This window comes from Ceratotherium simum, chromosome 3 (assembly GCF_057802395.1).
Source record: "Ceratotherium simum simum isolate JZ-2026a chromosome 3, ASM5780239v1, whole genome shotgun sequence".
In the NCBI taxonomy this organism is placed as follows: Eukaryota; Metazoa; Chordata; class Mammalia; order Perissodactyla; family Rhinocerotidae; genus Ceratotherium; species Ceratotherium simum.
This window is the reverse complement of record NC_141902.1, coordinates 65,259,862-65,286,019: the sequence shown is the minus strand read 5'-3', so window position 1 is coordinate 65,286,019 and position 26,158 is coordinate 65,259,862. Positions and strand designations below refer to the sequence as shown.

General features: G+C 46.5%; 1 protein-coding gene across 1 annotated transcript; it reads left to right on the top strand.

The window, feature by feature from the left end:
- Positions 1 to 442: 442 nt before the first annotated feature.
- HEXA (hexosaminidase subunit alpha) lies at positions 443 to 26,007 on the top strand. The gene is made up of 14 exons (XM_004421779.3): positions 443 to 734; positions 15,653 to 15,745; positions 16,649 to 16,714; positions 18,155 to 18,201; positions 18,723 to 18,833; positions 19,722 to 19,823; positions 20,302 to 20,434; positions 21,072 to 21,252; positions 22,244 to 22,330; positions 22,603 to 22,675; positions 23,441 to 23,624; positions 23,829 to 23,919; positions 24,564 to 24,668; positions 25,769 to 26,007. Exons 1-14 carry the CDS (start codon positions 482 to 484, stop codon positions 25,830 to 25,832), a joined length of 1,590 nt encoding a protein of 529 aa, XP_004421836.1. The 5' UTR covers positions 443 to 481; the 3' UTR covers positions 25,833 to 26,007.
- The last annotated feature ends 151 nt before the right edge of the window (positions 26,008 to 26,158 follow it).

Here is a 26,158-nt window from a genome sequence, read left to right as displayed (position 1 = left end):
ACAATGACCTGTGGTTTTAATTCTCCACTTTTCTGCTTCTCAAGTTCCCTCGGCCTGGGAAGTCCTTTAACTCCCAGCAGGCCTGGTGGACTCTCTTACTCCTCGTTCAAGATTCAGCCTAGATGTCTCCTGTCCGGGCAACTTTCCTTTCCCACTCGTCCACTCCACCTTCCCACCTGGGGCTTCTACAGTCTGGTGGGCTTATAGTTCCATGATCGCAGGCCTGGCATCTTTAGTGGCACCTCACCCCTGCCCCGCCCAGGCCCGTTAGCCGCCTGCACCAGAGCCACGCCGATGGCAGGCACAGTCGGCGGCACGCAGCAGGAGCTCCCGGTCACGCCCAGAGCAGGGAGTCTGCTCCGCGGTCGCTGCCGCGGAGCCGCCTCCGGTCACGTGACACGCCGCTTGTCACGCGGGCGCCGCTCACCTGACCAGGGTCTCACGTGGCCCGGCCAGCTGGGAGGAAGGGGACCGGCGTGCCATGGCAGGCTCCACGCTTGGGTTTTCGCTGCTGCTGGCGGCAGCGCTCGCTGGGCGGGCGACAGCCCTATGGCCTTGGCCCCAGTACATCCAGACCTCCGAGCGGCGCTACCCCCTCTTCCCGCACAACTTCCAGTTCCGGTACCACGTCAATTCGGCCGCGCAGCCGGGCTGCTCCGTCCTCGACGAGGCCTTCCAGCGCTACCGTGACCTGCTCTTCGGGTCGGCTTTGTGGCACCGTCCTGACCCCACGGGTGAGTCGGACCTGCCCCGCCGCGTTCCCGCGCTCTGAGAGAGCCTGCCTGGGGACGACTCCCCCAAACAAACCTCCTGAGACGCCCTTCATTTGGCTTTTGCCCAACCCTCTAGTCCAGTCACACCCTCTAGTCTCCACTTCTTCGTGCCCTTTTTCTCCAGCTGTAATTTCAGCCTCCCCAAGTTTTAGTTCCTCACCTCCGCTTTCACTGAGCTGACTTTTGGGGCCAGGATTTATCCGGAGTCCTGCCCTTAGGCTGTGTGTCACCAAAAATGCCTGCTATCGAACTTCAGTTCAATCAGGATATCAAATTACTGAAAGTACTGTGCCAGTAGACATCTAAGGTGATCCCTCTGACTGTGTTCAAGTGTCGCAGGGTCCTAGTGAGGCTGTGACCAGGGCTGGGTAGAGGAGACCAGAGCTGACACCCAAAATTGGTTGAGACAAGCCATGACAAACATATTGACCTGTGCAAAATTACATAAAAGTGCCTGACACCTAGCATGTGCAGTGAATGTTTAAACACGTTCTTAAGGAAATGAGTTTTGAGCAGTCACTTAAGTGAGATGGTGGATATAATTGGCCAGGACTGAAATGAGGGTGTTCCAGGAAGGAAGGAAGAAAGGCTTGAGCAGAGGCACAATGGGTTATGACTGAGCTCAAAAGTGCTGGGCTGGTGTGTGTGATGAGGGTGGGGGCTGAGTAGTGGGGAGCGATGAGGTTGGGGAAACTGTGGGATTGAAATAAAGAGGGGTGCTTTGGATATTGCTTTCATCAAAAATAGCGAGGGCTGGCAATTTTCTTTAAGGCAGGTGCTGAAAATTGTGTTGGAGGATTATTATTTCACAGCAAATTGATGAGTAGAATCATAAGTAGAGTCAGCAACTCCAAGGAATAAAATTCTACTTTATGGGCTAAAAATTTAGAGTTTTCTTGAAACTCTCCTGGAATCTAGTTCTCTGGTTATGATGCATAGGTGTTTATGGGAGGAAGCCATATTTATGGTTGGGCCATATAGTAACATCAGTTTGTATGGTGTTTCAAGTGTGCCTAAATTACTTTCACAAGTGTTCTCCTTTGGTATATAGAATTAAAAGCATTTAATTAAACAGATGGCCCTTAGAGAGTGACAGATAATTTAGGGAAAGAAATAGAATCTCAGCATCAAGGTAGTTCTTAACTGGTAAGATGCGTTAGGCTGGGGAGGATAAAAGGCCTGCTCTCGTGTGTGTGGTAGATGACATATTTCTCTGAATCCTTCATGACCAATAATAGAATGCCTCACACAAGATTGGCACTCAGACTGTGTTTATTTTGGTATAGAACAGTTAGGGCCTGGCGTGTGCAAAAAAAAAAAAAAAAAAAAATAGATCTGTCATCTAATTGGTATGTGTCTATCCCAGTGCTGAACTCTCTGGAGGTTACAGGAAAAGTATGAGACCTAGGCCCAAGCTTTGCAGTCCAGTTGGGGAAATATGAAGCAAAGTGACCCAATGTATTATAAAATGCTCAAGAGATAATTAGAATGTTTACTACTATTTTATAAATTAGGATAATTCCTACACTTCTAAATTAAACCTTTGTCTCCATTGCTCTAGGACTACAGTTTAATCAAGAAAATAAAAATGAGAGATTATGTGATAATGGAGTGCTGTAAATTCCCTAATGAAAGATATTTAGAGACAGAAGAAACTAAATAAGATGTTTATTTCCATTTATTACCTTGCTATGAATGAATTTGCTCTATTAGTTGAGGGTTCTTGTCCACTGAGGGATAATGAAAACTGATTTGGATGAAGATGACCAAAGACACACAGATAACTTCCTTCTCTATTGTTCTTCCTGTGGAGCGCCTTCCCTTTGGAGCGGAGTTTTCTGGGGGGCCTTTCAGATAACTTGAGCTATAATCCTATTTCTTCAAAAACAAGGATGAATTGATGAAGGGAAAAGCAACATCCACAGGGCCCAAACCAGAGTAAATTCTCTACGGGGCTCATTTTAGTAAAGAAAACAACATATGCAAGTTAAATCTTAGCAAACAGCTTTCCACCCGCTTCCTGCAAATAACTTCTTTGTAGGCTATGGGTCAGTGTTTTTCGTAATGCAGCATAACTACTCATTTTAATCTGAACCCGGAACTCAGTGGAATTCATATTTTCCTTTTCTGAAAAACAAGTCTGTTATTGAGGTTCGGTTCTGTTCTGAAATCACCTTCAGATGTTAGCTGTGGTCCTGCCGATTGCTAAATGGTCTGTAGAGGTGTTTGGTGTTTGCTGCCTCCCTTTGTCATTCACAAATGACAAATGTCATTTCTGCCTACTGGAGGGTGTGTGTTGCATGTTGTTAAGCCTGTTAAATGGAATTATTTTAGGCTCTAGATACTTGGATGAACCTAGTTCTCTCTTTTGATTATTAAGCCACATCCTGTTTGCAAATCAAGGGTGTGATCATTTGGAGTGGCACCCATTTACTGTTGTTCCAAATACGTTTTTGGGTGCTTGATGGAGCTGATAAAGCCCGAAATTTTTAGGTAAGGTGGCTAAATCTGATTATGTCATGTGACTGCATTCTTCTTTACTTTTGCTGGAACCGGTTGATTGAAGCCACAGTTCTTAATGGCTATTATAAAGTTCCCATCTTGTTCTGATGTTCACACGCACATCTCTGAGTTACTTAGGATGCCATTGTCCCTGAACAGAATAATCCTCACCCCCTTCCCCAGCCCTTTTATTCTAGAATGGAAGGAAGATTATTATATGAGTATCTAGATCCTTCTGCAGCCATTATCAATATTTAATTTGTTTAACCTCAGATATGAAAGTGACTAAGTTAATAAGAGACATAGTTCATTAGAATCTGAGTTTCCTAGGGGTCGGCCCGGTGGCGCAAGCGGTTAAGTGCGCGCGCTCCGCTGCGGCGGCCCGGGGTTCGCTGGTTCGGATCCCGGGCGCGCACCGACGCACTGCTTGGCAAGCCATGCTGTGGCGGCGTCCCATATAAAGTGGAGGAAGATGGGCACAGATGTTAGCCCAGGGCCGTCTTCCTCAGCAAAAAAAGAGGAGGATTGGCGGATGTTAGCACAGGGCTGATCTCCTCACAAAAAAAAAAAAAAAAAAAAAAAAAAGAATCTGAGTTTCCTAAAATACCTTCTTTGGCCATTCCTCCTATAACTGTGCCTGGAACACAGTAGATATCGCTCCCCCTGCCTTGGATATTCTGCTTGAAGACCATATACAGTGGAGGACTCAGGGTCTGAAACATGATTTATTCAGGAATCAGCCGGAAAATATTTATTAATCTCTTGCTTAACTGTGTGCCCCCAGGCAAATTGCCTAATTTGCAAGCAGCTGCTGTTGCTTTGTTTTGTTTTGTTTTTTTCTAATCTGCCTAAATTTCAAGCATTTCTAAAGATTAGGAGATAGAGACGAAAATCTTTACAATCTTTGAAGGAGGGTACAGTAGATGGAAGAATTTGATGATTTTAAAAATAAAACAAAATGAAAAAAAGTCTGAGCCCCACACCTGCCCTTCCTCTCATCTCCTTCCACCCCACTTCCTCACCTCCAGACAGGAGAGTGAAGCAGGGCATTGCAGGGTTTTTTGTCAGTTGATACCTTCTCTTTTGGTTTGTTTTTATATCTAATAGCAAGTGTGGGATTTTTTTTCCCACAGCCTCTTGCTGGGGCATGTTGTCAACTTCTTAGCCTGTTAAAGGCATAAATCTCAATCCTTTTCCTGTGGATTATACAGAAGGAAAGGAGTTTTACTGCCCAACCAATACTTCTTTTAGAAATGAAAGAGGGTACTGTTATGTTTCTGCATTTTCCTAAATTTCCTCTGCTGGCCCTGGAAATAAGTGATAAGAATAGATCAATATGCAACATCAAGAGGTTTAACCAACTGGATTAGGAGCTTTCTCCCACCTTTGTGGGGCCACTGAGAACAAGGTCAGCTCAAGAGAGGAGAGGCTATTTGTAAAGAGGTGAGAGAGGTGTGTGTGTGAAGGGTTCTCTGTGATCCGGCTCAAGGTTTATGGGGCTGTAGTTCGTTGTAATAGAGAAATGGATTTGCTTTTCTTCTCTATTGCTGGCTGTGGTGAGTAGGACCCATTATCAGATCAAGCACTTCTCTCTTTCATTTCCTTTGCTTCTGTTTTAAGATTCTGTTATTGCTTAAGCTTTCTGGCCATGCACTCAACCCTGATCCCTAGCCAACAGTGGTGTGGCTGGCTGGGGCTTGGGTGTGATGTTGAGCTCTTTCTTCTGGAAGTGTATCCTCAGATGCAGGGAGTTTGGGCACTTGTCAGCTTGGGGGTCAGTAAGAAGCCTCCCCTTCTTTTGTAAAGCTTTGGGATGGGAACAAGGGAGAGGGCTTACCAGGTACACTGTGTCCTAGATGAAAAGTTTAACTACTGGCCTATTCGATCTTGTCCTGATTGTAACTAGTACTAGGATCCCACGTTGGTGGCTTTGGTCTCTTAACTAGGGCCACAGTCCTAGTTTGAGGCAGATTCAGAGTTCCACGCTCATGTCCCTTGGATATGTTGGAGTGTCAGCCTGTTTGCCATACAGGGTGGCATTACACAGTAGTGGAGCCTTCAGGCTCCTGTAAGAAGCTCATGAAAAGCCCTCAGGAAAGCTGCTCTTATGGTGTGGTTATCCCACAAAGCACCCTGCCCCTGGGCTCCTCCAACCAAGTGGCAAAAATGGCTTTTTAGGAAAAGTAGAAAATGGAAGGAAACTAGCTGAGTGTCTGGCACTTGCTGTATATTATGCCCTTTAATCTTCATAGCAGCTCTGTGAGGTTGGTGTTGCCTCATCTTTCAGAACTGAGACTCACAGAGGCTAAGTGACATGTCCGGGGTCACACAGCTAGTAGTGGTGGAGCAGAAATTCCAGTCAGGCCTGTCTGTCTACAAAGATTTTGCTCTTTTCGCTCTGCAGTCTTGGGGCAATCCACTCATAGATACCTTCACCGAGCATTATACCTATTAGCGATTTGGAAGACTACTGGCCTCTGGTAGGATTAAGCCCTGATCATACTTTAGTGTTAATTACTTCAAATAGTAACTTCTAACATCTAATTACTTAATCATTAGCACTCAAATTATGAATATTTTGATCCCCAGCCCATCATTATCAGATTCCAGTAGCATTTCTGACTGGCTTCCTTCCTGCCATCTATTCTTAGTACAAGTAGTATTTATTAAGCAACTATAATTTGTCAGTAACACTGATCCAGAAAATTTTAGTTGAACTGCCTCTGTCCTTAAAGAATTTAGTCTTTAGAAGTAGGAATACAGATATACAGTAAATTGTGATTTTTGCTGATAATTGAAGTACAAAGTGCTTTGAGAAAACCTGACCCAAGTGTGTGTTTGTGTAAGGGGATACATTTTGAAAAGACTTCCGTAAAGAGCTGTCTAATCAAATCTGAAAGTAGGAGTTGGTGAGGTTGGAGGTAGTAATCCACATAGAAAGAACTGCATGTGGGAAAGACCTTCAGGGAAGAAGCATTCGTGCCATATTCAAGAAACTCAAGGTCAGAGTGGTTGACGCACACAGCTCTAGGGTGGATCAGCAAGTTCTGAAGCTAGAGAGATGGTAGATGCAAGGTCATAAAATGCCCTAGTAAGCCCCCTGGTAAGGAATGTGAACTTTATCCTAAGATCAAGAAAGGCCAGTAAAAGCCATTACACAGGATAAGTGATGTGACTAATCTGTAGCTGCATTGGGGACTGGCAGAGAACAGGACTAGAGGCAGGAAACCCAGTTAAAAGGCTGTTACAGTGGTTTAGATAAAAGATAATAGTGGCTGAAGTAGGTTGATGGCTGTAGGGACAGAGAAAACTGAAAAGATTGAAGAGATATTTAGGAGGTGGAATGCTTGAAAATGGGGCGTTATGATGCAGAGGGAAGTGCTGAGGATGACTCCAGATGTATGGTTTAGCAGTTTGAATGTGTTCTGTTGCCGTTCGTGAAGATAGGGAAAATGGTAGGAGAGGAAGGGAAGGGATAGAGGGGAGGAGTGAAAAGAGAGAAAGAGACAGAAGAGAGATTGATTAAGAAGTTAGAGGCAGGGTAAGAATTATAAAACGTCAATTTGATTTTGGCCATGTTGAGTGTGAGGTATCTGGTATCTAGTATCTAGCAGTTAGCTCTATGATGCTGAAGCTTGAGAGAATGAATTGGAACACTTCCAGAGGAGAAGAAAGTCCAAAAGGTGACCATGGGAGGGTGTCGAGGAGGAGGAGGATGTTGCATAACTGCTAAGCCAGAACGTGGGTTAATTCTTCCTCCTGAGTGTTGAAATCACCTAGGATGATAGCCAGCCTTGGGATGGAGAGGAAGACTGGGGACCAGGATCCAAAGTCTTGGGTAAATAAAGAAGTGATTAGGAAGTTGCAGAGTGTTGTACAAGGAGAGGCTCAAGATTTTACAGCTGAATGTCACAAACCACAGAAGAGAGGTGTTTTTTTTTTCACTTGATGGTAGAGGATGGATGGCCTGGAAGCAGCCCCATATCTCAACCCTAGGATGTGAGAAGGAGCTGCCTTTCAGAGCAAGTTGTAGGGGAAGTAGTATTGCTGGGGAGAGCCAGGCTTCGGTTAAGGAGGAAATAGAAGAGACTGAGGATGTCGGTAGTTAAAAAACCATGGAATCGGGGCTGGCCCAGTGGTTAAGTTCAGTGCTCGAAGTGGCCCGGGGTTCGCAGGTTTGGATCCTGGGTGTGGACATACACCACTCATCAAGCCATGCTGTGGCGGCATCCCACATATGAAATAGAGGAAGATGGGCACAGATGTTAGCTCAGGACCACTCTTCCTCAAGCGAAAACAGGAAGATTAGCAACAGGCGTTAGCTCAGGGCCAACCTTCCTCACCAAAACAAACAAACAAATGAAACAAAACAAAAAAAACATGGAATAAGATTCCAGAGAGTTTGTGGGGGTGGGTGATGTGTAATACAGGTGGTTTGGCAGAGGAGAGGAAACAACATTTATAGGAATGAGAGCGTGGGTCCAGAAATGAGCAGAGGCTATTATATATTGGGCAGAGTGACAAAAGATGATAGCAGTATGACACAGTAGATTTCCCTGACTGTAAGATTGCCAAGAAAATAAGTTTGAGAGACACCAAGAGTTCATATACACGTGAGAATTTAATATATGATAAAGGAAGCGTTCCCAATCAAAAGTGAAAGGCTGTATTAATCAATAAATATGTAGGGGTGACTGGTTATTCGTTTGGGAAAAATTTAAATTAAATCTTTACCTCGTTTCAAACACAAAAGTAAATTCCAGGTGGATTAAAGATCTCAAGATAAAAGATATGCCATAAAACTATTAGAAGGAAGTAAAGAAAACTATTCATATAGTCCCTAGGGATAGAGGAGGGCTTTCTAAACAAGCAAATAAAGCAAATGCAAAGTGATGCTCAAATTCAGTCATTATTAAAGAAATACAAATGAAAACAATGATATATTTCTTGATCTATCAGGCTGGTATAGCTGAAAAAGAATTGAGATGGTCTAGTTTTGGAAAGATGTGGAGAGATGGGCCCATGGTTGTTGGTTCGGATATAAATCAGTACAATAATTTGGAAGAGTAATTCGGCAGTGTCAAGATAAAAAAATTTCAGATCTTTGGCCTAGCATTTCCACCTCTAGGAATTTTCCTACAGAACTCTCACAACTGCTTAAAAGAAGAATATATACATGAATATTTAATAAAGCATTGTCTATAGTATCAAATACTTACAAACATTCCCAAATGTCTGCAAAGAGGAGAGAAGTTAGGACTTTCAACTTTTTTAAGTAAAAGTACATACCAAAAATGGAATTCTATTCAGCACTTACAAATAATGACATAAACTTTTATATATTGACATTAAAAGATCTGCAAATCATTTTGGTTAAGTGGAAAAAAGTTACAAACTACTGTGTATTCGGATCTCATTTCTGTTTGAAAAAATAAATAATAAATCTGTGTATTTACAAAAAAATGGAAAGACTGTGTAAAATGTTAACCAAAGTTATCTCTTGGGACCTAGAATTATAGGGAGATGTTCTCTTTCCAGTGGGAGGGTGGGAGGAGAGGAGGAGAACAGATTAAGTTTTAAAAGTAGAGGAAAAAAGAAAACTTTTAACTACAACTTTTACAAAAGAAGATGGAAGGGAGAACATTCAGGGTTCATCTCTGGACTGGATAGATTGCACTTCTGAGTAGGTGTTGGTAGTCTCTGGAGGGTGAAAAATCTTGGGACTCCTGGGAGGAGACAGCATGGTCCACACTGAATTCAGCACTATTGAGAGGCTCTAGGCTCAGGGCAGTTGGGTTCTCAGATTCCCACTTTACTGGGAAAAGAAGTTGGACAGGGGTGGCCTTGCCTCTTCCCCTAGCCACACCAATGTACTTTTGCATCAGCGGCTTCCCAGCCTTGGGATACCTTTTCCCCTCTTGGTAGCCTGGCAAACACAACTCAGGGTTCAAGGTCCTATTCAGAGGTGCCCTCCAAGATGAAGCCTTCCTCCCTTTCTGGAGGTAGCTATAATATCTACCATAGCCCTTATCACACTGTTTTGTAATTGTTGTTTGTATTTGTCTCTCCCACTAGACTGTGAGCTCCTCAAGGGCAGGGTCCAGGGCTTGTTTTTCTTTTTAACTGCTTCAGCACCTAGCACAGTTCCTGATGCGCAGTAAGTGCTCAAAATATCTTGGTTGGAATGAAGAAATGAGTGGGAAATGAATGATTTCAAGGGCTTTTATTAGGCTCAGTATGGGGAGAGGAAGCCTGGATGTGATGTATATGAAGGGAGGGGGGACAAAGTGGGCGTGGAGACCAATGTTGGCCGCAGCCTAGGAGAGAGCCAGGACACGTGGGGGCAGGGTACACCTGGAAGAGTGGAAAGGTTGTCAGAAGCTGCGTTGACCTTCCCAGTTCACACTCCAGAAGCCAAACCAAATGCCATTTTATAACCAAAACGAATGTGTTTTCTCCATGCTGCTAAGATTCTGTGAATTAAACACATTGATATGATGGAAATGTTTTGATTCAGGGAGGTGCAGGGCGGGTGGAGGGAGAGGCTGTTGTGCACTGAGGTAAAGACATAGTTTCCAGGTCTCCTAACGCAGGAATGAGTTCTCCCTTCCAGAGGTGTAGAAAGACCCGAATCTTTGTATTTATGGACCCAAGGGTCTTCAGAGCAGTGTCTTGAAAGGCACTTTCTGGATGCTTGGGTGTCTTCTCACCATTCCCCCCACTCCAATCCCAGGACTTTAGAAATACTAAGTTTGGGTGTATAAAAGTAATCTCTGCATTAACTGTTGGCCATTTATGCCTGATTATCATGTAGCACAATCATTATGCATACATAGCATTAAATATACATTTTTTTATTTCTAGCATCATTCATTTTTTCAGCATTTATTGAATGACTACCGTATGTCAGGCACTGGGAGTACAAAGACACTGAGATTGGTCACTCACAGTGAGGAACTCACAGCTTCGGTGAGGAGATAGACAAATAAGCAATATATATTAAGATAAGTGTTATGAAAAATGTATGTATACGTTGCTTCATGATCACGTAGGAAAGTCTCTTAGGAAAGGGTGGGGGAATGATAGAAGAATTTTATAAAAGGAAAACTAGAACTGTTTCTTAATCAGATGAGATGTAGAGGCAATGCAAAGTTTGTTTCAAATAAAGGAAGCAATATAGGTAAAGAAAAGTATGGAGAAAATGTGGCATTTTCAGGGTTCTATAAAGAGTTCAGTGTGCTACTGTGAGAGTTCCTGCTCAGGAGCAGAGAAACACAAGGCTAGAGTTCTTTTAATCGTCCAGTGGATTCTGGACTTTACCCTGAAAGCTATAGGGAACCATTGTAGGATTTTGAGCAGAGATTGTTGTAATCTTATTGTCATATTAAAAGATCACAGAGGTTAGGAGATTGAAATGGGGTATATATGGAGGCAGGGAGAGCAACTGGGAGATTTTTTACAGTCATCCGGGTGAGAATTTACGAGAGGCTGCATTAAGGCATTGACCCAATGAGGGTGGGAAGATGATGATGATGTTAAGAGATAATAAAGATGTTGTAGTTATAAGACCTAATTGGTCTTTCTTTTTTACTATTTTAATCTCAATGCTTAGCACAATGTTTGACACATAGTAGACAGTCAATAAATATTATGAGTGAATGAACCTGTTATCTACTCAGAAGGTTGGGAGAAGGAGGAGGTTTCTGGTCTGGGTAAATCAGTTGATGGTGCTGTTATCAAACTGAGAGAGAAGATCAGCCAGTAAGAGGAATGAAGAGTTAGTTCAATTTTGTGTTTAAGGTTCGAGGTGCTTTCAAGACGTTTTGAGTGGAGCTGTATGAGTCTAGAACTCCAGAAGAAGAGTTGGCATGGAAAGGCAGATTTGAGAATCATCAAGCTACTGTGGGGGTGCATGGCATTGTCCAGGGAGAGTGTAAGCGAGGAGAAAAAGAGAAGTCTGGACCCTGGAGACCCTGGGGAGCACCAGCACATGGGGGTTGGTGAAGGAAAAGGAGAATGAGGAAGCATGTTCAAGGAGTTAGAAGGAACACCAAGAGAGAGCAGTGTCCCCTAAGCTAAGTTTAGTTTCAAGAAGGTCAGGGGTGTCTGATGCTGCCAAGAGGTCCCTGAAGAAGTGAGTGGTTACTAGAATATTACCTCTTTGAGAGCAGGGATTTTTGTCTGTTTGATCACTGTTGTATCCCCAGCACTTAGAACAGCCTGGCACATAGTAAGCGCGCAGTAAATAACTGTTGAAGGAATGAATGAATGAATTGAAAAGGATCCCTTGAACTTAGTTACAGAACCACAGGACCTTGGGGAAGGCATTTTTAGAGGAGTGGTGGAGAAGGAAGCCGGATTATAGTGGACTGAGGAGTAGATAGGATGTCAGGAACTGGCTACAAAGAGAGGACTAAAGATGGCCAACTCTGTGAGCACTTATGTGCCGGGCTCTGAGCCAGGCACCTCATATGCATTAACTCATTTAGTCTTCCCAACAACTCATTAACGTAGGTCATGATCCCCATTTTACAGATGAGGAAACTGCAGCTCAGAGAGGGAAAATAACTCGCCCAGGTAGAAAGTGTTAGAACCAAGATTTGAACCCAGATCTGACTTTGAAGTTCAGCACCTAACCGCTCAGGCTACATTTCCTCTAGAGTTTTTTTGTGCCTGGAAGGCAAGAGAAGGAGTGACTGAGATGACGTGGAGTTGAGACCAGGAAGACTTGCAAATATTTTAATGCTGATGGGAAAGAATCAGCAGAAAAAATAATTTGAAGACTTTGGGGAAAAGAGAAACAATTTATACTAGAGGAGCCTGAGAGATCCAGAGCACAGGTGGATCCTACTCCGAGGTAGGAGGAGGCAAAGGTAAAGACCAGGTGTGTGTTGCGTATATTTTTGTCAGGAAGGAAAGGGGAAGGTAGGGATGGATGGGAGTTCTCTTCTGATTGTCTGCTGAGAGTAAGGGAAGTGGTGATAAAGTTATAGACTTAAAGAAAGTGGTACAAGTTTGAAATAGCTGTTGCAGAGAATAGAAGAAAGCAATGGTGGAGATAGATTTTCGTGGCAGCATCCAGGGCCCAGCCAAGATGAGAGATCATGACTTAACAGTGGCCCAACCCTGCTGTTATGTGATTTTCTCCCTTCCTCCCATAGGGCACAGTAGCCAAGATCAGGTGCACAGAAGGCAGATGTTAGATTGATCCAGGGTTGAGGGTTTTGTCCACTGGATGCAACAGAAGAAAAAGACAGGTTGTTGAGACTATTGGTAGCTTGTGTTTGAGATGACAGATCACGACATCTAGGCCAGCAGGGAAGGAAGTGAAGATGGGAGAGGACTGAGCACAGAAAGGAAACGGAAGGGTCATAGTACTGGCATCTGGAGAAAGTTCAACAGTGGGACTTTGGTGGTAAAAGGGTCTCAGAGTTGCACATCCAGAGCAGACCTGTCTGTGATGAATAAGGCTAAATTATGCTAAAAAGGGGATAAAAGGGTAGAAAACTAACAGTGGTTATCTCTTCAGAGAGGGCATTGAGGAGGGGTGCCAAAGATAACTTTTATTTTTTTGTTGTAAACTCTTCTGTACTGTTTGAATTTTTTCAATCTTTAAATTAAAAAAAATACAAACTGTTCAGTGACCCCAAGGAAAAGAGCAGGTTTACATGAAAGCAGGGAGATGAGGGAGCTGCAGAGATAGGAGGCAGTGCTCATGGAAGGGGACCCTGGAGTATATGATCTGTCTGTGGAATCACGATGTATTGGCTCTGAAGGGGAGTAGCCGGACTCTGGTCCCACCCTGCCATTGTTTACAGGGGAGGAAATGGGGGCCCTGAGACTCGCACAGCTTGGCAGCAGCAGAACCAGAACCAACCTTTCCTGATTCCCCAGCTCAGTGCTCTGTTTTCCATGCTGCTTCCTGAGCACTCGAGGCCTCAGAATTTCCTGCCGACCCACCCGGGCTCATTGTGAGTGTGCCCGTGAGACTGCTGGCTGATCAGGCTGTTTGCCATACCATGCTTCCCACACCTCTGCCTTCTCGTGCAGGTGTGGGTGTGTGGAGAGGCAGCTGGCCTGTCCCCTGCCTGTTTCCTGCTCTCTTCAGAGTAGCAACTTGGAGGCGGAAAACCCCAATGATGACACTCCATTTACATCCTTTTAAATGACCCAGTGTCCCTCCTGTTTTGCCAGCTCTCACATCACTGCCTGACCCAGACCTTCCCCCTCATTGCTTGTTTAAGCAGCAGCCGTGACTCTGTCTCTTTATCAGCGCAAACCCAGATGAGTCACTGAGGCACTTAGGACAGGGACTCTTCACCATAAGATTGGTGGCAGCAGGTGGAGGGGTGAGCCCTTAAATTAGGGGCATTGTTCTAGGGAAAAAAATTCTTTCTTTTCATCAGATCTTCAAAGCAGTCTGTGACTCTCCCTCCTAAAAGACTACAGATTTAGAAAATGGAGTGCAGGTGTGTTGGAGAAAAATTAAAATATAATAGTGACAACAAAAAAATTTAGATTTTTTTTTTTGTCTTCCAAGTAATAGTTCAGATAAACCTGGTTTTTGTGCAGCCTCTCTTGTCATCAGGACAGTGACCGTGGCAGTTGCATGTGGATTAGTTGTGATTTCTCCTCAATTTGTAGACTGAGGTCCAGAGGATTAACAGTAAAGCTCAGGACTTTTGCCCTCCTTTGAATGGCTGCCTGGGTAGATACGCAGAGGAACTCTCCCTACAGTGGCGTTGGAGTGGGGACAAGGAAGCAGGGGGTGAAGACATAGTTTAAGGAGGAATATTCTTTTATAGTTCTTCACCCCTGCCCCTCAGTTAAGTCCCCCTTGGTCTTTGGGTTTGTAGAGATGGCCTGTCTCTTTGGGGAGCTTGGAGTGACCCTGCAGATTCTGCTTTGCTAGTGGTCTCTGCCCTGGAAGTCTGGTTGTCCTTCTTTGTTGTGAGGATGGTTTTTTAGGGTTTGGAATGGAGTTGTGAGTTGGCCTGGCCCAGAGTAGCCTCAAATTCCCTTCTCCCTGCAGGGTTTAGGCAGGTATTAGAGTGGGAGTAGAGTATTTACTGGGAGGGGAGAGCATGTGAGGGTAGGAAAGGGCCCTGATTGGCTTGCTTCTTGGCAGACCTAAGAGCTGAGATGCAGCCACGTGGTGGTGCCCAGGAGGTTTGAGCAGGCTTCCTTAAAATGGTTCAAAGATGGTTCAAGCCTCTTGGGTTCCTTCTGTCTAGAGATGGATAACATTTGGGATTCCACTTTGGTTCTGAATTCTCTCTCCCTGCCTTCTGCCGGGCCTTCCTATCCCTGACTTTGTAGTTCCATAGGAAGTCGTGGATGTTGTGGTGCCAGTGGGGTTGCATGTGGCTCCAGAAAAGAATAGAGAGAGGGAGTTCACTGAAGTTTAGGCTTGGGGCGGTACAATTAGAACCACCCTGAAGGTTGTGGAGGAGAACCGGTAGGAGGGGCTGGGAAGAGACAGTGCGTTAGTATTTTGGCTTTGGCTTTTTTGTTTGTTGCATGGACTGGGATCTGTAGAACTATAGTAGATAGTGGGTCAGCTCATACTGGGTGGCTTTCTGCTGTTAGGCAGAAGTGTACTTTAGACAGAGACGCTGTTTGGGAAGAGGAGGGAAGGAAGCAGGGTGGGCTGGTGACCGTGTGCCTTTGCTAGGGCACCAGCTGGATCATCTCAGGCCTCCTTTGCATAAGAGAGCCTCCTGTCATCTGCTCACATTAGCTCCTGGGCTTTAACAAAATTAGAAACCTGATGTTCATCTGGAGCCCTCAAGAGCAGTGCTACCTCATGTGCCAGTCTGCAATGAGATGAGAGGCATACGCACCAGAATGTAAAATTGTTCCCTTCGTCAACAAACCTTGTTAGGAAAAAATATTAGAACTAAACAGTGTTTACTCTGACGTAATTGATTTACGTTCTGGTGTCATATAAGCTTCCTATCTAGTGACTAACCAGTAACACAGTCTGCAAATTGGCAGCTAAAGTGCAGACCACACTTTGAGGAGCTATGCTCCAGAGCTGCCTCGAGTTGAGAAGCAGTTGTTGAGGTCCAGGAATCGTGTGCTTGGAAGGTACCATGCCAGAGATATAGAGCCCTGGTTACAGAGAGCTGCTGCTGGGTCATTTAGACGTGGTCAGGGCGGGTTACTGGGGACAGAGGGGAGCACAGCCAAAACGAAAAAGTTGGGCAGATGACGAGGGAGTGCCTGTGCCAAGGATAATGCCCTGTCCTCCCTTCCCTCTTACCACAGGCATGCAAGCTGAAGGGCGAGAGCTAGGGACCCTCCTATAGGGCCTTGGTTTTGCCTGTTGCTTCTGGTGGCAGGTCAGCCACACTGAGTTTACCCTCTCCTTACAGAAAAACAGCATACGTTGGAGAAGAATTTGTTGGTTATCTATGTGGCCACTCCTGGATGTGACCAGCTTCCTTCTTTGGAGTCAGTGGAGAATTGTAAGTACCACCCTGATCCCTGTTCTAGAAAAGCAAACACTTGTCTGGAGCTCTAACTCTGGGTGGCCTGGCCTAAGTTGCTGATACTAGGCCTGGAACCTTCCTAGACTATGGGGACCGACGGTCACCATGTGCCGAGAGCCATTGAAGGTGAGTCTTTCCTGTGCACTCTAACCAGTGTCTGAAGGCTGGCTGTGGAACGTCACACTTGCTGCTCTCTGAGTCCCCCAGGACACCTGCCTTCTGGACTGAGTATAATTCCATTGCCATTTTAGGAATTTGTACACTTTGCTGATTTTTCTCTAAAAGACCCTACACTGGGGAGAGGAGGAGCTTTTGGTCATTTGTACTGAGGTGAAGTCAAGTCATTAGTCCTGTGATTCCCTTCTGTCTTCCCTGAGCAGCAGCATTGGGGGACTTCGTAGTCTCCAAAGTGAACATTCACCTCCTGGGATGAAGTAGCTGAAGCCTGGAGACAAAGGGAAAGGAAGGTGATTACGAAGGCTTTGGGAACATTGTAACCTGGACTCACCCCTCCAAGCGTCCCTATCCCCTTCATCCTTTCAGCTAAGAGCTGGCAGGAATTCATGTTTCTGGTGGGGGAAACTGACCCGCAAGACGGGTGGTGCTTTGCAGAGGACTCTGCTCCAGCCTGACCCTCATTACATGTCATCTCCCGGGGCCTGCAGAGCCACTGGATGACCACCCTGCCACTCTGGCCCCAGGCCTGGCGTCCCAGCAGCTGCCCTTGCTCTGGAGATGTCTCCTCTTGAAAGATAAAAAAAAAAAAAAAAAAATGAGATCTTGCTGTTGGTTTTTAATCCAAGGATGTACACAGAACATGTGATCTGTAATCTGAGAGTAGAAATCTTTAACCAAATGGGGTAATTTCTGTCATTTCAGACACTCTTACCATAAATGATGAGCAGAATTTCCTCCTGTCTAAGACTGTGTGGGGAGCTCTCCGAGGTAACAAGGTGGGGCTGATGCCGGGAGAGAGAGAGAGAAGGATGATGTGGGAAGGTTGGCATTGGAGGGTTGGGGGGACAGGACTGGGGGCCCAGCCAATAGCCCCACTTTAGGACGCTTTCTTTATGGAGACCATTGGAGTATTTCTCCATCTCCCTGAAGGGAGTGTTCTCCTTACAGCTGTCCCTAGAAGTTGACAGGTGTCAGCCTGTGCAGTGGCAGCAGCTCCCCTGGGCAGGTGCTCTAGGGGAGCAGTGGGAGACCCTGCAGCTGATGCTGAGGGTACCAGCAGGGGAGAGGGGCCAACTCTGCCACAGACACTGCCTGTAAAGCCACATAATTGGAAAGGTTCTTTGAAAAGGAAAACTATTTCAAAAGAAATAGATAAATGTCAAAAAAGGTAAATAGTAGTAAAATATGTAGAACTATAATATTCCAGGAGAAAATTAGGACTTTATGACCTAACAAGTGATAGGCCCATGCCCTTCCTCTTGGTTTACTGGAAAAGTATTTGGTCCCTAGATACAGACTTAGCCAAATACCTCTACTACTTTTGGTAAAACCTGTGCTGGTGAACGATAAGGGAGAGAAGCCAAAACAGTATACTAGCAGCCCGCCTCAAAATAGGTGCTGAGTGACCACGAAGGTCTCTCAGATCCTTTCATTCTGAAAATTTGGGACTCTGGGAATCCTTCACAGGGCTTCTTCTGGGTTTTCAGAAGCAGGACCCCAGCAGCTGAGAACAGGTAATGCTCTGGACTCAACATGCCTGCCCTTGGGCCTTGCCGGCATCTAGGAGTCTGCGTCCAGTGGACTGAGCAGTCCTGTGGGGCAGTTGCTGCCTGCCATACCTCAGCTCCCTGTAGTGGTTCTCCTCTCAAGCTCTGAAGAGGAAAAGTGGATGATTCCTTGTCTTCTAGGTCCAGCTGTGGACCCAGGCTTCTTGGAAACTCAAGCTTATGATCACTTTCTCACAATTCAGTCTGAGAGAAGTGAAGGGGAAGCAGATTGGGGACCCCTTTTTCTCAGCTCCCTTAGCTCCGGATCAGTATTATCTATAGAAAGCCTTAAGCTCTTGCAAGCTGGCATGTCCCTGCATCTGTCCTCACAAGCACACATCTTCGCCTCTCTTCTTCATATTCTTGTGAGTTCAAGGCTTAGGAAGTATGGATAAGAATTATGTGGGTTTTGAGGGTTAGCGTGTTGCTAGGAGGGGCACTAAAATCCCTTGCACTACCTCCTCCAAAAATAAAATACAGAGGGAAAATAGGTACTGGGTTCCTAGTGTCCTTTTTTCATAAGTCTTGAGAAGCGTCAAGCTGCACCACATCCACTTTCATGCGTGCCCAAGCATTATCCTCTGCCACGCTGGGAGCCTTCCAAATGGGTGCATCTCTTTTCCCACCTCCCTGAGTCTTTGCTCTGCCTACTTCCCCATAGGCCTGGAGACTTTCAGCCAGCTCATTTGGAGATCTCCTGAGGGCACGGTGAGTGTGGGCCCTCAAAAAGGACTCCTTTTCAATCTCTGGGGTTTGTTCCCGATGTTGAGAGTCCTGGAAAAATCTTATTTTTGTCTTAGACAGAATCCTGATGGCTTGAGATGGCCCCAGCAAGAGTATACAAGGAGATGTGGGTAGAAACTGGTTTGGGAGATTTGTCCTGTTTGGAATCACTGTAATTTAGTTCCCCCGAGTCATTATTCATTAATGACCTTGAGACCACTTGCTTTGAAAAAAATAAACATATTAACAGTCAGTGAAAATCCAGAAATTGTAGGCTGAGTGGTGTGGGGAACAGCTGTCTTTGGCTAGTGTGGGACAGTTGCTGTCTAGACTGCCTGCTTATGGTCATTGAGGTAGAGGTGTGGAGGGTTTGGGGAGATACTTACCCTGCAGAACAGTCACACATTGGCTTTTTGGGGATCTTGGGAGACTTTTCTTCATACCCCCTCCACCCCTATGGTGAGTTCCCTTTGAATTCTGACATGTTCAATGTTTTCTCGGCACAGTTCTTTATCAACAAGACAGAGATTGAGGACTTTCCCCGCTTCCCTCACCGGGGCTTGTTGTTGGATACGTCTCGCCATTACCTGCCACTGCCTAGCATCCTGAACACTCTGGTACCCAGGCCTTATGGCCTTCTTTGCTCTTAGGGTTCTGGCGTGATGAGGCAAGGGATAGACCAGGTGCCATATTCTTAAAGAGTTACAGAGAGAATCTATGTACCTTTATGGGATCCTGGGAAAAATGTCAAAGATGACCTGCTCTAAGACTCAAAAAAATCACAAGAGTTATTTAAATCTACCCCACTGACTACTATGGACCAATGTCCAGGCCAGCAGAAGGTGGTTTGGGGAATTGGCTTCTTTCACCAAAGAGACCTAACTTGGGTTTGGTTAGGACAAGGTCATAGGCAAGAGATGTCCAGAGCCTCAGCTGGGGACGTTCCTACCTATCTTAGGTTGGATGGGCGGTCTTATCTGACTGTTGCCGATCCTTCTCATGTGTCTACCTTTTCCTTTGCTCCTCTGGTAGAACCAAAGGAGTGGACACATCCATCAGTCTTTGATTCTGAGATTTATGGGTTATGGGGCTACTAAATTCATAACAGACCTCATAGTTTGGATAAACACTAGTCAGACAACCCAAAACAAATGGCAGGAGGAAGTATTAGTCTTCAGAGTTATTTGGGGGCTTTTGGAAGACTCCAGGGTACACATACCAATCCTCCTCTCAGTGTGCCTAGAACTCATCTCAAAGAGGAGATACTGCTTCTGTCAGCCATCTTTGTGCCCTGGGAAAAGAAGAAATGTGCTGGGTCTTTCCTGCATGCCAGGCACTCCCTGATAGGAAGGTTTAATAGACCATATAAACACTTAAGAGGAAGCTGGGGCAGGTTGAGTCTATTGGGGTGTGTGGAGCAGCCTGCCAGTCTGCCCAGCTTCCCAAGTTTGAGGCTGCAACTGGAGAGGCTGTCATGGGTTCACAGTGTGTGCTCTGACCTACAGGATGTCATGGCATACAATAAATTCAACGTGTTCCACTGGCATCTGGTTGATGACCCTTCCTTCCCATATGAGAGCTTCACTTTTCCAGAGCTCACCAGAAAGGTATGTCTCAATTTTTTCCATACCAAGTTTATAGGTCAATATCTGAGCCTGGCTATGGCCCTATTGGCAAGGACACTGGCTCTCATCCTAACCAGCCAGTTTTAGGGACGCACTGACATAGGAGAAGGCACTGGATTTGGAGTTAGGAGACCTGAGTCTGAGTCCAAACTTTGCCATTAATTTGTTCTGTGACCTTCAGGAGATGATCTCTCCTGGTCTCATTTTCTTTTTATTTATTTCTCTTCTATTAGATGGGCATAATACCTACCTTGTTCATCTCACTGGCATTATGACACTCAGATAAAACAGTAGATGTGATAGCTTGTAGGAAATTATGATAACCTTCCTTGAAGATAGTGATACCAAAGGGCTGTGGGTAGATTTTCTGATATCTGGGGAGTCCTGGAGGCAGTTTGAGTACCCTCTACTCTGCTAGCCTTCAGGAAATGAGATCCTGAAGGGTGTCTTTGCCTTTCAGGGATCCTACAACCCTGCCACCCACATCTACACAGCACAGGATGTGAAGGAGGTGATTGAATATGCGCGGCTTCGAGGCATCCGCGTGTTGGTCGAGTTTGACACTCCTGGCCACACTCAGTCCTGGGGACCAGGTAAGAATAACTGGGGTTGGAGGGAGTCTACTGATCCCCCTCAGTGGGGCTTCAGGGCATTGGCTATTGGATGTGGCATACCCTGGCCTTGGTCCCCGGAAGAATGTTTTCCATCAACTTCTTCCACCTGGGAATTTAGATAGGCAGAACCTACTTTGGATGAAGAAGGCCACTTCTTACTATTAAAATATGAGCAAATTCTTCTCAGATGTCCTTGTCTTAATGATGCCCTTGCAGGTGGTTGTGCCCTAGAGTGGAAGAAAGATTTGGCCAGTTTGGCTGGATCAGGCTCTCTGCTTTTCTGCCCAAAGGCGGCACGAAGAGAGCGTCCTTTGGGAGCAAGGGTGACCCCTGCTGGAAGCAGTGTGTCAAGGCAAGAGTGTGTGTGAGCTGACAGTTTGGCTTGTAACCCAGCCTCTGACTATCTATGATTGTGGATATATTTGTATTTCTTTGATTGTGACTAAATGCTCGTGATTACCAGTGTCTGTGAGTTCCTGAGTGTTCCTACCCATGTGTGTGTAATGTTTATGAACACAATTATCCTACTTTTTGTGACTTAATGTCCTTAAGTATATGACTGTGTGTGGGGGTCTGTGTATTTGTGACACTTGTGTGGGGTTGTCTGTTGGTTTAGGTGCCCCTGGATTATTGACTCCTTGCTACTCTGGGTCTCATCCCTCTGGCACCTTTGGACCAGTGAATCCCATTCTCAACAGTACCTATGAGTTCATGAGCACATTCTTCTTGGAGGTCAGCTCTGTCTTCCCAGATTTTTATCTTCACCTTGGAGGAGATGAGGTTGATTTCTCCTGCTGGTATGAGCCCTTTGATCTTCCCATCCCAGCCTGATGAATTGCTTACTCAGAATAGAGGTTAGCCCCTGAGAGGCTACCTGTCTCAGGTGCTCCTCAGGGGCTAAACTCTGAGACAGCAGTCTGTCTCAATCCACATGGCTCAGGTCTTGGGCTTTTCCTCTGTCCACCTACAGAGAGGCCCTCCCTGATTTTGGCAAGACTGTAAATGTGAAACTCTCCCTTTGCTCCATCATATCCTTGAGAAATTTATGGAAAAACCAGCTCTGGCACAGAATTGTCTTGGAAAAATACAGGATAAAGAAAAATAATCCCTGCTTTTGAAGACTTAAAACAGGTTGAAGAGTCAAGACACAGATGAGTTTGAGACTAATACATGACAGTGTCTAGTTAAAGTTGTAAGGTCCAAACCCTGAGATGTAGTTAGCTCAAAAGAGGTTGAGGGGCTTCTTAGAGAAGTGGGCACTAGAGCTGGATCTAGGGAAATAGTTTGGCTTTTTCGAGACATGGAGGAAGGGAAATACATTCCAAGAGGAAATGTGAGCAAAATGTAGACCTTGTGGGCCAAGGGAACTGCAACAGGTGACAGACAACAGTGCTTGTATCCAGGTGGAATAAAGAATAAATATTAAGGGAAAAGCAGAATATGTGCCCAGTGTAGGGGGTTAGAGAGGGAAGCCAGAATCCAGTGTGCCAGAGCCCTAGCCAAGACCTCAGAGCCACATGTCTAGTCCAGAGAGACTAATATGTATTCTCTTCGAGAGTGTGAACTTAAAGCTCTTCAGGTGCAGACCCATCCTTTCTCTGCTATGTCAATGGCCCCCTTCATAAAACTCTGTTCAGCCACACCTTCCATATTTGGGGCTTCTGGGATCCTCGGTTGCTTAGTTTTTCAGGTGAAAAAGGAAGTTGTGGGAGGCCAGGTGACTAATCCCCAAGCTTTGGGCTTTGAAGATGTTGAAGGAATTAACCTTCGTTTTCTCTTGGGATTCAGGAAGTCCAACCCAGATGTCCAGGCCTTTATGAAGAAGAAAGGCTTTGGTACTGACTTCAAGAAGCTGGAGTCCTTCTACATCCAGACGTGAGGAAGGAAGAAGGGTGGGCAGGGTCCCTAGAGGTCACCTCCTGTGGGGTCTCCACTTTCCACACCAGGGCCAGGGCCTGCCTGACCACTCTCTGGGCCCCTGAAGGGGTCGTTTGTCCTCTCCTTTCAAGTTTGGAGTGGTCACTTCCCAACTGGGGAAGACACTGCTCAATCAGGAATGGGCGTCTAGCCGGGTTCAACCCCTAGAGCTCTGGCACCAACAGCCTAGAGCCTCTCTGAACTGAACAGGCACTTTCTTTACTCTACAGGCTGCTGGACATTGTCTCTGCCTATGGCAAGGGCTACGTGGTGTGGCAGGAGGTGTTTGATAATAAAGTAAAGGTGAGCCGGGGCAGAGAGAGAAGGAGCCACGCATGGTGCCTCCCTCTGGTCTCCCAGCCCTTCCCTGCCTCCACACAGACTGATCCTCCTGGTTTCAGTTAGCTTTTAATGTTCAGAGCACAGAGGGCCATCTCTCCTTTCCCTTCTAGAAAGGTTGCCGAGGTCCGAGCCCTGGATGTAGGTGTTAGAGCCCTTGTCTGTCTTCCCTCACTACAAACTGTACAAGAGTTATTTCCGCAGCTAGGTTACTTGGGATTCTTGAGACTGGCATGATAGGTTGGGTTTTCCTTCCCGAGTCTTAGACTAGGTCTATAGGAGTCTTCCAGGTCTGTAGGACCAGGGCTACCTTGTCCTTCATTGTTGATCAATAAGATCTCAGCCTCCTTCCACATGCAGGGGTTCTGAAGGAACCTTGTCCCACCCTCAGAAACACTGGGAGACTCTTGGACATGGTAGCTCCTGATGAGTCTCCTGGGCCCCACTGCTTGCCTCTCTTAGCTCACAGCCAGTATTACTGTCTCAGTATGGACAGGGAGGCTGCAGAAGGACTGGGGGAGGAAGCAGCAGGGAGTTCTCCTAGGGCCTATGCAATCCTTGACCTCTGCACTGGGCTAGGAGCTCAATGGTTAGGAGTCACAAAGAAATACGTTGTGGCTGGGAAGCAGATGGGGCACACACCCCTTGGCCTGTGTTGCCTGCGTAAGAATGTGGCCCAGAAATCTCCTCAGCTACATGCCATTACTGCCATTTGACCTTTTGTGATAGGTTCGGCCAGACACCATCATCCAGGTATGGCGAGAAGAGGTACCAGTAAACTATATGAAGGAGCTGGAACTGGTCACCAACGCCAGCTTCCGGGCCCTGCTCTCTGCCCCCTGGTACCTGAACCACATCACTTATGGCCCTGACTGGGAGGAGGTCTACATGGTGGAGCCCCAGGCGTTTGAAGGTAACAGCAGGGAGCTCTCCTTGCTGACCAGAGGAGGCTGGGCTGGGGCACAGGGCAGGAGGCAGGAGGGTCTGGACTACACATTTCCGGTTAGGAGGTAAAACAACCTATCTGAGGAGAGGGCCACATCCGGAAGGTGTTTGAGGGTTACCCCTAGAGTTACCCCCCACAACCAGCACCCTGTTGTTGCTTGTTTTCCCTCAGGTACCCCTGAGCAGAAGGCTCTGGTGATTGGTGGAGAGGCCTGTATGTGGGGAGAGTATGTGGACAGCACAAACCTGGTCCCCAGGCTCTGGTAAGGGTTTTCTGAGGACAGAGAGGGTGTGGGTTCTCCCTTACAGACTCAATCCCGTCCAGTCACCCCAAGACTGTATTCTCCTGTCAGACCTGAGAGAGAAGGGGCGTTGCCGTGATCCTTCTGTTTGTGTGGAGTGTTCACTTCCCACCTGACTTCCATATACTTCCCATTAGGTATGTAGGATAACCCATTTATGTAGGTATGTAGGATAGAGATTGTTATCCCCATAGATAAAGATAATGAGGCCTGGAGAGCATGGATGACTGAAGTCCGTGAATCCTATAATAAGACTTCCCTACGCTGTTTCCTTGGCAGCCCAGTGGGTGTGTAGAGTTTACGTTCTGAGAACGCCTGCTGCTGTCAGTAACAGTTCAGGATGCCTGTAAAACTTACTCTGGTCTCCATGTCTTTGGGAGAGGAGGAGAGTGGGATCACTCTCCACATTTTAATGAAGATGGAGCTGAGCCCTAGAAGTCCCTGGGAGCCCTCCAGTCAGGCTGTCGCTCTGAGGAAGGTGTTGATCACATCCCTTAGCCCTGAGCTCGTCCCAGACACCTAAACAAGAAGCAGTAGCCTGTGGGTGTCCAGCACCTTTGCAGGGAGTACAGGGCCCAACCTGGTGCACGCCCCCTTTCCTCCAGGCCCAGAGCAGGGGCTGTTGCCGAGAGGCTGTGGAGCAGCAGGTTGATGACTAACCTGGACTTTGCCTTTAAACGTTTGGCAGACTTCCGCTGTGTGCTGCTGAGGTAAGAGGCCATGGGGCCTTCCCAAGGCGGGTGGGCAGGTCAGGGGCTTGGGACCCCTCACTGACAGGAAAAGAATACTAATAATAGCTAACACTTACGAAGGCTTACTGTGTGGCAAGCACTGTGCTCAGCTCTTTACAGGCATCATTTCATTGAATCTTCATCACAACCTCATAAGGTAGATACAGTTTTATCCCCATTTTGGAGATAGGCAACTGAGGCACAGAGAAGTTAAGTAACTTGTCCAAAGTCGCTCAGAACGAGGATTTGCTCCAGGCCAAATTGAGAGTCTGTGCTCTTAGCCAAGGCCATGCTTTCATGGGCTCTCGTGACACCTGTGCCCCTGTTGGGGCTGGGCCTGCGTACGATGGTCATTTCCCTGATTCATTCATTGACTAGGTCTTGAGGACCTGGGGGACACAGGCTAATGCAGGGCAGAGTCCCAGGCTGAGAGCCTAGCTTGGTGGGGTCTAAGCCTCAACTGTCTGTAATTCACTAGGTAACTCTGAGCTAGTTCCTTACCATCTCTAAGCACATGGCTTATTTGGATAATAAAGGAGGCGTGCCTAGAGGTGCCCAAGGAGATTGGTCAGATCCTGGAACTTAGGCTGAGACCGAAGGACAGGATTTCATGCCCACACCCTGTGCGTGGACCGGATAGTGTCTCAGTCCCCCACTGCCACTGCATTTACAGCATTTTAGAGCCATTAAAGGGCGGCTCAGTGTGCCAAGAGCACTGGGCACCTCTCAGGCATCTACCTCTTAAAAAAGAGACTGAATTACTTGGGGCTGGGGTACAGAGACAGGCAGGTTAGTAAAAGGGAGGTGCTCCCCAAAGTTCCTGGTTGTCCCTTTATCAAAATCACCAGGGGCGCCTGTTTAGAATGCAAATTCTTGCCAACATGTGGCCCCACCCCAAGCAAGAATCTCTGGAAGTGAGAGCCCCGAGTATAGTATAATTTTGGTGTATAGTGGCCGTGTAAGATCCACTGAAATGGGGAAGGGAGACTGTTGGTTGTGGTGGAGAAGGTGTTGTTGGCGCTTAAGCCTGACCCCTCTGAGTTGCTCATCTCAGCCTGTTTCCTCATGTTCTCTTGCAGGCGTGGTGTCCAGGCCCAGCCCCTCAGTGTAGGCTTCTGTGAACAGGAGTTTGAAGAGACCTGAGCAAGCAGCCCCAGGCACCGAGGAGGGTGCTGGCCCTAGGAGAGTGGTAGTGGGTTTCCACTGCATCCTGGCCGGGGGACGGAGCCCCTTGCCCACATGCCCCTGTACCTGAAGAGAAGGGGTCTGGCACTGGTACTGTCCAATAAAGAGTGATGTAGCATTTTTCTATAATGAACATGGACTACCTGTGTAAAACAATGTGAATGGCCCTGAGTAGCAAACTGCCAGGACTGGCCTTCTGCTCCTGAGAGTGATAGGGTTCAGCAAGGCCGCCAGGTTGGGCTCGGTATCTGCCTCTGGAGGGATCTTATAAGTTGAGGGCTGGG

Coding starts and splice junctions, on each gene's coding strand:
- HEXA (XM_004421779.3), top strand. CDS start 482: ATGGCAGGCTCCACGCTTGGGTTTTCGCTGCTGCTGGCGGCAGCGCTC. Junction 20,435..21,071: donor CACTCAGTCCTGGGGACCAG/GTAAGAATAACT, acceptor CTGTTGGTTTAG/GTGCCCCTGGATTATTGACT. Junction 22,331..22,602: donor GAGTCCTTCTACATCCAGAC/GTGAGGAAGGAA, acceptor TTTACTCTACAG/GCTGCTGGACATTGTCTCTG.